The 13063-nt window shown below is 43.3% G+C and overlaps 1 protein-coding gene across 1 annotated transcript; it reads right to left on the reverse strand.

Annotated features, from left to right (window-relative positions):
* Positions 1-3870: 3870 nt before the first annotated feature.
* Positions 3871-12814, reverse strand: hspd1 (heat shock 60 protein 1). Its single transcript, XM_085435561.1, has 11 exons — positions 12752-12814; positions 10932-11107; positions 8802-9137; positions 8627-8722; positions 8422-8515; positions 6475-6643; positions 6257-6356; positions 5925-6170; positions 5672-5846; positions 5401-5579; positions 3871-5282 (listed from the first exon to the last, which is right to left on the reverse strand). The coding sequence occupies exons 2-11, from the start codon at positions 11103-11105 to the stop codon at positions 5124-5126; spliced, it is 1728 nt and encodes a 575-aa protein (XP_085291687.1). The 5' UTR covers positions 11106-11107; positions 12752-12814; the 3' UTR covers positions 3871-5123.
* Positions 12815-13063: the final 249 nt, after the last annotated feature.

A 13063-nucleotide genomic window follows, 5' to 3' on the forward strand; every position in this document is an offset into this window, starting at 1 on the left:
TTTGGGTGAACTTGTAGGAGGAAGTGTTTTGAGTGCTCAACTTTAGCAGACAGGTGCTATATAATTACCAGTCCATTCCATCCATCCACCCATCCAGGGCCGCGGGGACAGCAGCCTAAATCTAAGCAGATAAGCCCAGACCTCCCTGTCCCCAGCCACCTCGGCCAACTTGTCTGGGGGAACACAAAGGTGTTCCCAGGCCCATGTCCTGGGTCTGCCCCGGGGCCTCCTCCAGTGGTGGGACATGCCCAGACTCACCCAGGATGCATCCTTGTCAGATGCCCAAACCACTTCAACTGGTTCCTTTCGATGTGGAGGGGCAGCGGCTCTACTCTGAGCCCCTCTCAGATGGCTGATCTTATCCTATCTCTAAGCGAGAGGCCAGCCACTCGGAGGAGGAAGCCCATTTCTGCTGCTTGTATCCGCGATCTCATTCTTTCAGTCACTACCCACAGCTCATGACCACAGGTGAGGGTAGGGACGTAGACTGACCGGTAAATTGAGAGCTTCGCTTAGACCATTTCTGAAATAGTGTGTAGCCAGCATCTACAGAACTTTGGAAGGCCCTGAAAGAAACCCAGAGGATTATTCCTAAATAAAGGTGGCCATACCGAGATGGTCTTTTTAGGATTGTTGTTGCCTTAGAAACTGCATTTCCATGTAGGTTTGCACACTCGAGTAAATCACTGAAATGAGGGGTAACTCAAAACTTTTGCAAAGTGTTGTACTATGATGAGATTCTAAAAAAAATAAAACATCTCATTCGCTTAATAAAGTGATGGTAATATAGCTTTAGGTTTGTAGTTTTGTTTTAAAGGCAAAAAATGCTAAATTGAAACATAGCAATTGTTTAAAGCCTAACTTGTGTCTTCTCAGCCATCACGGCAGACGGACGTCCCTCCCTGAGCCTGGTTCTGACAAACGTTTCTTCCTGTTAAATGTGAGTTTTTCTTTCCCTCTGTCGCCATGTGCTTACTCATAGGAAGTCATCCAATTGTTGGGAAATATCTCTGTATTATTGTAGGGTCTTTACCTTACAATATAAAGCACATTGAGGCAACTGTTGTTGTGATTTGGTGCTATACAAATGTTATATAAAGAAAAGCTTGAATTGAACTGAGTTTTGTTTTTGTTTTTTTTTTACTTTTATTGCCAAAAATAACAAGGCAATTCACATCAACAACATGACCTGAGACCAAATCTGCTGCATATAATGGTGGGGGTTATTCAAAAACTTAAAAGAAAAAACATATATACACATATACATATACATACATACCAATACCTAAGCACAGATTTAACAATGTTAAGGCTTGAGTGTCCTTTCAAGATATTTTATAATTAGTCTCCATTTTTTCTCAAAGGTTGGCACTTTTAGTTGTAGTTGAGCTGTTATCTGTTCCATCGTATAGACATGTCTAGTTTTCAGAAGCCACTGGGCAACCGTGGGTGTTTCTGGTTTGAGCCAGTGAATTGTTATCATTTTTCTTGCAGTCATAAGGAGGAGATGCAGGAGAAAGTGCTGCTCATAGGAGAAACCATCACGAAAGATATCCAACAAAAAGATCAGGGGATCCATTGGGAGGTTGACTGACAATATGTTTTGTATAATGTTCTTGACATCCATCCAGTACTGTTGTATGTAAACAGAGTCCCAAAAAATATGCGTCTGGTCCCCCACAAACCCACACCCTCTCCAACACTTATCACTGACACTACTTTTGGATAGAAAGGTTTTCAGTGGAGTTCTAAAAAATCTTAATTTAACCTTCCAGTCAAATTCCTTCCACATCTGACTACCCACCCCTCTATGGCAGCCACAACACACACTCTCCCATGTGACATCATCCAACATTATATTGAGCTCCATTTCCCATTGTTGTTTTATATGATAGGCATTATCAGACATGTCAATCAGCAGCTTCTGGTAAATCAAAGACACTTGGTTTTTCAATGTACCTGACTTTTCAAGCAGTTTTATAAAATGGTTTTCCAACCCGATTGGTTCTCTTCTAATATTGTCCCAGTCTTTATGCTTTGTAATGTAGTCCCTTAACTGTAAGTATCTATAGTGGTCCCCTGGGGATAAAGCATATTTAGCCCTTAGCTGGGCAAAACTTTTAAGAGTATTCTTTTCAAACAGCTGATTGACTGTAATCAATCCTTTCTCCACTCACCTTTCAAAACTCCGATCTGACAACGATGGAAGGAACTCGACATTTCCATTTATGGGAACAGCTCGAGACATGGTCAAATTCCCTTTTAGCATTTTTAACACTTGGTTCCAAATATTTACAGTGTGCTTGACCCATGGGTTAGTTATTTAAATTTTTTTCTGTGATTTTGGATTGAGAAATGGGAGACTCCGAAGGGAGATACCTGGTAATGAATACTCTTCCATAGATACCCACTGCATTTCTGAATCATGAATAATCCAGGCAGCCATTGATTTTAATTGAGCTGCCCAGTAGTACATTCTGAAGTTTTTTTCCTTTCCAGACATTAACATTTTGAGTCTGACCCTTGGTCGTTTATTCTGCCAGATAAATTTGGATGTAATGCGTTCTAATAATTTGAATGCAGACTGTGGGATCAAAATGAGTAGGTGCTGAAATAGGAATAATAGGTAGGCGTGGAAGAATATTCATCCTTATACATTCAATGAACTGAGTTTTTAACACAATAAATGGTTCAGCCATAAACTAGGACAGCAGTCTCCAACTTTTTTTGCGCCACGGACCGGTTTATGCCCGACAATATTTTCACGGACCGGCCTTTAAGGTGTCGCGGGTAAATACAACAAAATAAAACTAGTACCGGTACTGAAAAAAATAAGATTTATTCATAACACACGTGAAAAGACCCAGGAAAACAGAGTTAACGATAAAAACGATAACAAAACAACGCTGAAAACCGATAAAAACCCTGAAAACCATACATTTCACACCTGAGCCTCAACTCTCGCGCCCCGGTACCGGTCCGAGGCCCAGGGGCCGCTGAACTAGTACACCTTTTAATCACATGTGGGTGACACAGCTCCAGTCTAGCTGTGCCTCAGGGGTGGGCAATTCCAGGCCTCGAGGGCCGGTGTCCTGCAGGTTTTAGATCTCACCCTGGGTCAACAAACCTGAATCAAATGATTAGTTCATTACCAGGCCTCTGGAGAACTTCAAGACATGTTGAGGAGGTCATTTAGCAATTTGAATCAGCTGTGTTGGATCAAGGACACATCTAAGACCTGCAGGACACCGGCCCTCGAGGCCTGGAGTTCCCCACCCCTGCTGTACATAATGCCATCGGTGGGTCGGAGTCATTTTGCCAAAGCATAAGTAGCTGACAAAAAAAAAAAAAAAAAAAAAAAAAGCCCTGTAGTGTATTCTGAGGTCCTCTGGCCTGGTGATGGGGACATACTGGGTTTCTAAATGGTCCTAACAGCTTCATAGAGGCAAAGTGTGCTCACTTTGGTCCCAAAGTTATAGAGCCACTCCTGATTTAGTGTGACGATTATTAACCGTTTACTGAGGTTAAACATTAAAGCCAACTTTGACAGGAACTACTGTAGCAAAACACTCTGGGTACAGTGACCTCTCCGCATTCAATAAGGCCTGAATGGTTTGGAAACAGGTGGGAGCGACTGGACAAACTGTGTATATGCAGAAATCTGTACTTAATCCTCCATCTGCTAATGTTTATGCACAAGTTTCATCTGTATCGTTTTCATGGTTGTACTAGCAAGACATCTTCAGCTTCTGCCTGGATGGTTGAACAAAAGGTGAGCTTTGGTTGAGAAGACAAACTTAACCCCAACCTGCTTTACTAAAGGAAGCAGACTGATTTGTGGAGACTACATAGCAGAAACAAACATGAATCTGCACATCAGAATAAGAGTTTATTAATGAAAATTAAAAAAGAAACCACAATTAACATCTACACGAAAGAGTAGTGGAACCATCACTGCTGTTTGGAATAAAGTAGCAAGACAAAGATCACTCTCCGGTTGCTTTCTGTGAGTGCTGTGCCACGATGGAGGAAACGAGGATTTCACATCTACTCCATAGCAAAGGATCCCGCGCCCCTCACATACAATCAGCTGTACACTCCGATGCAGAAACGCGACTCGGTAAACATTCAGACTACACGGGCTCCTGACGACGCTCCACTTCTGGTCACTTAGGCACTCTTTGTCCAGTTGTAACAAGACAAGATGGAGAAAGGCTCCGTGTATGTACGAAAACTGCTTTAATTCAATCACAGATGAATTCAAGTCAATCACAGACAACACATACAAATAATTAAAAAAAAAAAAGAAAAGAAAAAAGACAAGAGTGAAGGACAGATGCTGAGGCTCTGTGGTCCATTTAAGGATAGTTACAGTTTATTCCACCCTGCTTATTTCCCTTTTGTAGCTCATTGTCAAACTCATTTTGGATTGTGTTGTAGAGGTTCAGGGTAACAAGGAGTTGCAACACTAAACTAAATCTGGGCAAAAATTCAGGCCGTCTACCTTTCAAAGAACATTGGACTTGTGCAAAACCCATACCCTCCATTTATGGAAAGCAATCCCATGTGAACCCAACATGAAACCTGAAACACAGCCTCCCGATGAGCAGGTGAGAGCTGTGCTTCTGAGTACAGCTGGGTCACTGGAAAGCAAAGGCGTGAAGAAGGCCGCTCTCACTCAGAGACAGCCGATGAAGAGACACAAGAGGACGGAGACCCAGATGTTCTGGAGTTTAGAAGTTTTACTCCTTGTTTCCCTACAACAGATGTAGTGAGTACAAAGTTTATGATCTAAAGACCCACACGGGAAATACATCAGGTAGAAATAAACTGGAACCATCCTCAAATATGAACACTGCTGAATTTCCTTCTTCACTGGTATTAGTTTAAGTCTGTTGAGCATTTGACGAGGAGTTAAGTGCTAATGGAAAAGGTTTGAGGAGGACTCTAGTGTAGCAGGTGGACTCGTGGGCTCAAGTCTTTTGAGCATTTATCAAACATTTGCATCTCTGACATATTCGTCGTCAGTCCGTCCATCACTGTGGGCAGAGCTCAGTGGGGGCAGTTCTCCAGCTCCACTAAGCTCCTGATTGAGTCTGTACACAAAGATCAGGAGGAGTGGCTCAGAAACCCATTCCACCCCCCATACCCCCCATGCCGCCCATGCCTCCCATGCCCCCTGGCATTTCCTTCTCCTCCTTGGGGAGCTCTGTGACGACAGCCTCAGCAGTGGAGAGCAGAGATGCTACTCCTGCAGCATCCATCAGTGCTGTCCTCACCACCTGTAAGAGGAGGAAATAAAAAGTTAAAGCTCCTCCATAATCTGCCATGAAAAAAAACCCAAAACAAAAAGCTATATAGCATCCATCTTGCGAGTGAATGTGATTGGCTGAGCTGTACCTTTGTGGGGTCAATGATGCCCTTCTCCACCATATTGACGTACTCTCCCTGCATGGCATCGTAGCCCGTCCCAGGGGATCCCAGCAGGATCTTTTCCACAACGAGTGAACCCTCCACACCTGCGTTTTTGGCAATGGTCATGGCAGGAATACGAAGCGCCCGTCTGATGATGTCCACACCTGTTTAGATCGAGGCGCTGGTTAAAACCGAAGCTCGTATGTAACCCTAGGAGTATGGGTGTTACCGAGAAGAGGCTAAAGCACAATCTTACCGATCTTCTGGTCAGAGTTGGCAGTTTTGAGGGCGTCGAGGGCGGGGATGCAGCGCAGCAGGGCACAACCTCCTCCAGGAACAATGCCCTCCTCAACAGCTGCCCTGGTGGCATTCAGAGCATCTGTCACGCGGTCCTTCTTCTCATTCACCTCCACATCACTTGTTCCTCCCACCTGAAATAGAGCAAAGGTGTCACAGCTTTGCCTCTCCACAGGAAAAACCACTCATCCACAAATGGTGCCGAATCCAACCTTGAGCACGGCGACTCCATCCGAAAGCTTTGCCAGCCTCTCGTTGAGCTTCTCCTTCTCGTAGTCACTGGTGGTGCTTTCCAGCTGCTCGGCGATCTCTGCCGCCCGTTTCTCAATCTCAGCCGAGCTGCCTCCTCCCCTCAGCAGCAGGGTGTCGTCTTTAGTGATCTGCACCTCGCCGACCTTGCCGAAGTCATGAGCCTGGATGTCCTCAAGAGCCAGGCCCAGAGCCTCATCCCCAAACACCTACAGATACACAAAGAACGATATACCATCAGATGGCAGTTCAGATTTATAAAGAGTTGCCACACTTAAGACTGATGAGAACCTACAGTCCCCCCGGTGGCGATGGCCATATCCTTCAACTGGTTCTTCCTGTTGTCGCCAAAGCCTGGGGCTTTAACTGCTACCACCTGAAGCCCAACCTTCAGCCTGAAAATAAATAAATAAATAGCTACTACACATTCAAAGTTCCCTCAGTGTAGTTTTCTCTTTTTTCCTTAAGCAGTTAACATGCATCTCAGTCCCCGACTTCACAACAACAATGTACCTGTTGAGAACCAAGGTGCTCAGAGCTTCTCCATCCACGTCCTCTGCCACGATAACCAGAGGTTTACGGTGCTGGTTGGCAATTTCCAGAGCTGGCACAATGCTCTGGACACTGGAGATCTTCTTCTCACTCAGCAGCAGGTAGGCATCCTGGAACTCACACTTCTGGCCTGGTAGAAACAGGAAGAAACAAGACTTGGCACATGAAAACCATTCACAGTTTAATGGTTACAAAACCTGCATGTTTTACTGTTAAATCCAGTCAGCACACAGTATCGATGTTAGACGGATAAGTTTGAAAGCATGCTTCTGTCTTTTTTTTTTTTTACACTTCAAATTTGTCTGTAAAGATTATATTTTGATGCAAGTGAAAACACTAACAATTCAATAAAGCAAACCGTTTCAACACTGTCACAGATAGGGATGGGTACCGTTCTGACATAAACGGTAGTAACCAGACCGAAAAGCAGCGCACATTTCGGTGCTTTATTTTCCTGAGCTGTGATACACTTTAGATTCTAGCCAATCATTTTACGTTTCCGAGGATAGTAGGCGGGGCCAGGTACGTACGTTCTTTTAGAGCAGAGCTACAGATTAAAAATGCCCAAGGCGAAGCGGTCAAAAGTCTGGCTGTACTTCACAGCAAAAGATGCAAACTCAGCAGCCTGCAACAAGTGCTTTAAGGTGATACTGTGCAAAGGAGGTAACACCTCGAATCCGATGAAACACCTGGCGACGCATAGCATTTTTTTAAAGTCGAGAAATGCGCCGTATTTGATAGCTTGCTGTGAGACCTCACACCGAGCGCATCTACTGCGGGTGGGTTGCCTGTTATCAGACCCGGAGTTGGCAACATCCCCCAAAAACCCGAAGAATAGAGTCCTGGCCCCTAGCCCTGCCAGTGTAGCAGAAATGATGACGGATGATGATGGCAGCAGCAGCCGTTCTTCTCTGCGTGAGTAGCTTAATGTTGTTCGTGTGTAATTTCCGTTGAGTACGCTAACCACGTTATTACATTAATGCATGTAAGGTGAACTAGCAAACATCATCATAGCTACATGATGCTGTCTTCTTGTGGAAAACAGTTAAACATGAGAGGTTTTTGGACAAAGTTTGTGTTTTTTTTCCATTGTTTAAGCACTGCTTCCAGCCAAGAGTGATACCATATATGCCCCATAGCTGCAGAAAAGGCTAACATTGTTATCTTTTTACAAAAAAAACAAACAAACAGCTGAACATGAGAGGTTTTTGGACCAATTTTGTGTTCTCCATTCTTTAAGCACCGGTTAAGCACTGGCACCGTTTCAAAAGTACCGGTTTGGCACCGATATCAGATAAAACCTAAACGATACCCATACCTAGTCACAGATAATGACTTGTGTTTAAAACACTGTCAGATGATCTTCTGGGGTGCTTGCCCTTTCCCTGATTATCAATGCGTTATTTCCAAATACCTTCTGCAAAGCATACACTTTCTCCAGCAGGGGGCAGCACTTAACAAGTCAGTGTGTTGAGATGTTTTTGGAAGCACACTGCTGTTGAACTTTAGACCCCATTACCTCAATGGACTTTGCCTATTTTCCAAGTCACCACTGAATACAAATGCCTTGTCTGGGCTCACTGCCCCACCTGGTGGTGCAAACCAATATTACATGAAATAACACATTTACAAAGTGTCTAACACAGATTCAGACAAAACCTATAAAATAAAAATTTAAGAAACTAACATGTTATGCTGGACATTCTAGTCAGGCAGCTACAAAGAGATAAATGGCAACAACTAAAGAGGATAAATAGTTTAGATACGGTTTGTTTGTTGTGCTCCTGTAGGAGGACAGTGGGACTCTTACAAGCCTTTCACACTAACTGGTCATTTTATAATGAGTGCACAGCACCGGTTTATCAGTTAAAACTTTTAGCACAGCTGAAACCTGTTCAGCAGCCTTACCTTTGGCAGTGTTGATGAAGTAAGGGGAGATGTACCCACGGTCAAACTTCATACCCTCAATGATCTCCAGCTCATCATGCAGAGTCTTCCCATCCTGGCAAATTGAACCAAACATTTACAAGCTGTCCTCAAAAATCAGACAGTAAATGTTCATTGGACGAGTAAATGAGGTTTTCTCCAGCAGGAGGAAATCTCTGAAACCAACCTTCACGGTGATGACTCCCTTGCGGCCAACTTTCTTCATGGCATTAGAAATGATGTTGCCAATCTCCACATCTCCATTGGCTGAGATTGTAGCAACCTGAAAGAGCAGACTCATAATTAAAACTCAAATCCCAAATGCCCGAGGCCCCATGGAGACAGCAGAAACATTACCATACCTGTGCGATCTCCTCGGGGGTTGTGACGGGCTTTGAAAGGTTCTTCAGCTCGTTGATGATGGTTTCTACAGCCATCATGACACCTCGGCGAATCTCCACGGGGTTCGCACCTTTGCTGATGTTGTCGAAACCTTCCTTGGCGATGGCGCGAGCCAGTACAGTGGCGGTGGTCGTGCCGTCGCCGGCCTCCTCGTTGGTGTTGTTGGCCACATCCTGCACCAGCTTGGCACCAATGTTCTTGTACTTGTCCTTCAGATCAATGCTCTTTGCCACCGTCACGCCATCCTTGGTGACCTTTGGACTGCCCCAGCTCTGCTCGATGATGACAGTGCGACCCTGAAATGAGCCAGAAAGTTGTGAGATGAAAAGTTCTGCACATATGTTTCACAAAGACAAATAATCACTTTCATCTCCAGTATTTTCTTAAGTCTATGCCATTTGTTGCATTGCAAGAGGCATTTAGCATAATGATTAATGCATTTTGTTTAACACTTGGCTGATGAAGGACTTAGGCTAGCATATCTGCTTTATTAGTCCAAATACATCTCAATTCTTTGCTGAAATTAAACCTGCTTTTGGCAAGAAATTCAGTGATTTCCCTTCTCTGCCTGTAGAGGGCAGGGTACCCCTTTGTGGCATCAAGTCAAAGTGTACAAATATCTAGCTGTAAGAGCCCCAGTTCTGCCCACCTTTTGTTCAAATATCTGTATTTATTAGTGCCAACCACTCAGTAAAGTTGGCCCAATGCAAGACCAGGAGCTGAAAGCCTACACCAGGGGTCGGCAACCTGCGGCTCTTTAGTCCTTGTACTGCGGCTCCGCGTGGTTTGGGAAAATAAATTAGAAGTATTTAGCTGAAGTGTATTATTTATTATTTATTTATGTTAGTTCTTTTTTTAACTTTTAGTTCTAAAGTGGAAGATTATTGTAATATTGAAATGTAAAAATAAAATTATATTCTATTATTTTTTCATCGCTCAAAATAAGCGTCACACTCGCGGAAGCCAGTATACCCGCCGAAACGCTGTGCATTTATCGAGACTTTCAACCCCAGGTAGGCCAATTACGGATCTTCGGAGCCACATTATGTCAGCAGCTGTTCTCCACCGTGAACTATGTTAAAAACAAACACCGCTCACGCCTCACAGATGACAGCTTACAGTCCTGCGTAAAGATGAAAGTGACTTCGTACAGCCCCGATTTGCAGACTCTGTGCGCAGAGGTTCAGGAGCAGAAGTCCCATTGTAAACATACCACAGCAGACCCGACGATGTTTCCGTGAACATGCTTTTCAGCATCTCTTTATTGACCACTTTTCACACACGGTTGCTGTACGCATACAGCCGGCTGTAGCTTTTCAGCTCACAGCCCGACACACATCAACACAACAGCAGAGCGAGCACAGACGTTGAGGTGGCAAGGTGTGATTGCGGGTGCAGCTCAGGTGCGTCTGCCTCCGCTGCAGCGGCGTTTCAGACCACGCCCCGCCACACACATTAACCAGGTAAAATACATATTTAGGCAGAATTTTGCAAATATCTATTTTTCATTTTTCAGCAGCATAATGCTTTTTTTCCCCAATTAGATTTTAAAAGTCAGGTCAAGGCTCCAACAGCCCAAAGGCAATATAAGGGTGGCGGCTCACAACAGTTTTTGTTTGCTACATGGATCATTTTAGTTCAGCTGGGTGTCTTTCCTTTTGTTATATTTCTTTAAGAGTTCAAAATGTGTTAATTGAATAAAATGTGATTTTCTCTGTAGCACTTCGTGGATTTCATAAGCAACACACCTTAGTTGTTCACACAAAGCACAAGGTAAAAAACAATATATACAGTGTTATCTTCATTTTAGATGTCAAAACGTATTAGCGGCTCCCAGTGTTTTCTTTTGTGTGGAAACGGGCTCCAAATGGCTCTTTGGGTCTTAAAGGTTGCTGACCCCTGTCCTACACCAACACTCAGTGTAAGATATCAAGGATCTTTCTGTACAGTCTCCTAGAAAACTGGTCTAATATTCAAGAAAAGAAAAAATAAAAATAAAAAAATTATATATATATATATATATATATATATATATATATATATATATATATATATATATATATATATATATATATCAAAGGGGGCGTTACCTTTGGGCCCATGGTGACAGCCACGGCATCAGCCAGCAGGTCCACTCCCTGCAGCATGAGGGCACGAGCGTCAGCCCCAAACTTCACATCCTTGGCGTAGGCTCGTGTGAGGTGGGGAGCCAGCGCGCGGCTCACAGGCCTCACCTGCCTCATGACTGTGGCTAAACGAAACATGTCTGTGGGAGGAAAACACAGGTTAGGCCATAATGATGACTCCAAGTATTCCAAAGTTTAATTACATTTCTTCGCATATGTAATACGTACACCCCTAGTGGCCGCAGACGGCATGACATGAGACTTGTGAATGAATGAATAAAGGAACATCTCCAGTTGTACTAAACAACAAGGGGGCAGAGTCCCCTGGACTTATCATTAATCTGCAAGTTTAATGGTTTTAAGTGTTACCAATACTGGTTTTGGCCTGCCTACCTACATATTAAAAGTAAAGAGAGGTGCAGCTGAATACATTTTATTAATAGTTGAACAACACAATCTGACAGCCAGAATATCTGAAAATGTGTCAATTAAGTGGTTGAAACTGGAAGATATTTCATTAACCTCCTAAGACCTGAACTCTTCCACAGCATGCATTTTTAATTTCTCTTTGATATTTGGACATAATGGGGCCCGATGAATGTAAAAACAAAGAATAACTAGTTTTGTTTTTTTTAAACACCTGATTTTTGTTTCTAAGAAAAATGACAGCCACATGAGGATATTCGATTAAAATTTTGATAGAACAGTAGCAGTGTAATGTCCTTGTAACAAACGAACAAACCAAAGAAAGAGCCTGGAACATTCTTTAACATTCATTAAGGGGTTAGTAAAAATGACAAGGTAGCCCCAGAGCCAACCTGTTAAAACCAGTTAGGAAAACCTGTCAGTGACTTCAGTCAGCCAGATCACACCGGCTTAGCGAATAATGACCATATTTTAATCATTGAGTAACATATCAATTATCAAAAAGTAGAAATTGTAAATTATTGGGTACTGCAAGAACAACAAGCTATTACGAGTTTAAACTGTGCAGCAGTAGTATGCAAGAGCCCCTTGTCGGTTATCGGCGATTTTTAAATGGGGTTTACAACCATGGATTGTTATTAAGGTCTAAGGACCACAGGATTGTAACCCCAGATAATCCATGTTTTTAAAAGTCGTGTACAACACCACCCCCGCGACTTTATCCCCATTCTTGTTGTAATTACTTGAGGTTAAGCTGTATTTAAGCTACTGAGCGACCAATAACCATAGTAAATTCAGTGCAGATGAATATAAAAAAATCAATTAAGTGTAACTACTTCAAAATATGTGATAGTTGACTAAAAGATGTTCTAAATGCTTGAGTCTCTTGACTGTTAATTCTATGCGCATTGACCGTGACTGGATTAAGAAACGTCCACCCCACGCGTGCGCTCTTCAGGTCGTGCGTCACAAGGTCAAATTTGTGAAAGCACGTGTGGAAGTGCTTTCTCCATCCCTGCTCAGCTCATACACGGTCTCACTGCGAGGTTTTAACTGCTTTTAATCACTCGCTATCTTCCTCTTACTCCACACGAGCAAAGCACATTTAACAGTCGAGACAATACACTTACGAGGAGAGCACAGAGACAGCTAGCCTGTCGGTTAAAGTCTGTAGTCACACTCGTGTGTCCTTGCAGTTAGAAGGGGAAGAAATATGTTAGCGCGGAGCTATCAAACTCGAGCCTCCTGAGCAGCATGCGCAGAATGTACTCTACATAAAAGCTAGCGCTATTCGCGAGTATTCGGGCTGTAACGTAAACTGAGTAGCTTCAGACACTTGCAGCAGTGTCCACACTTACCTGTGAGTTGAGGTAAAGGCTTGCTGCTAGCCGGTCTGCAAGACGGAATGATATAACGACTGGAGGAGTAACGGAGACAGAACTGCACATGGCCTAGCACATCCGGGTTATGTACCGGCCCGCCCAGACTGTGTATAAACCATAACTACCTAATAAAAGTGCTCTTCTTTTAAAATTCATAATGACGTGCGGGCACACGATTACTTGAATTATAGTTCTCGATAAAATAAAGTCAAAACAGTGTGTAAAATAGGCTAATTAGGATAGAAATATGTAGAATTATAAATTAATGCTCGTTCCTGGGCAAACGGT

The sequence above is a fragment of the Copadichromis virginalis genome, linkage group LG16 (genome assembly GCF_057382275.1).
Source record: "Copadichromis virginalis isolate Kocher_CV1m ecotype Utaka linkage group LG16, C_Virginalis_male_GT1.1, whole genome shotgun sequence".
Lineage (NCBI taxonomy): Eukaryota > Metazoa > Chordata > Actinopteri > Cichliformes > Cichlidae > Copadichromis > Copadichromis virginalis.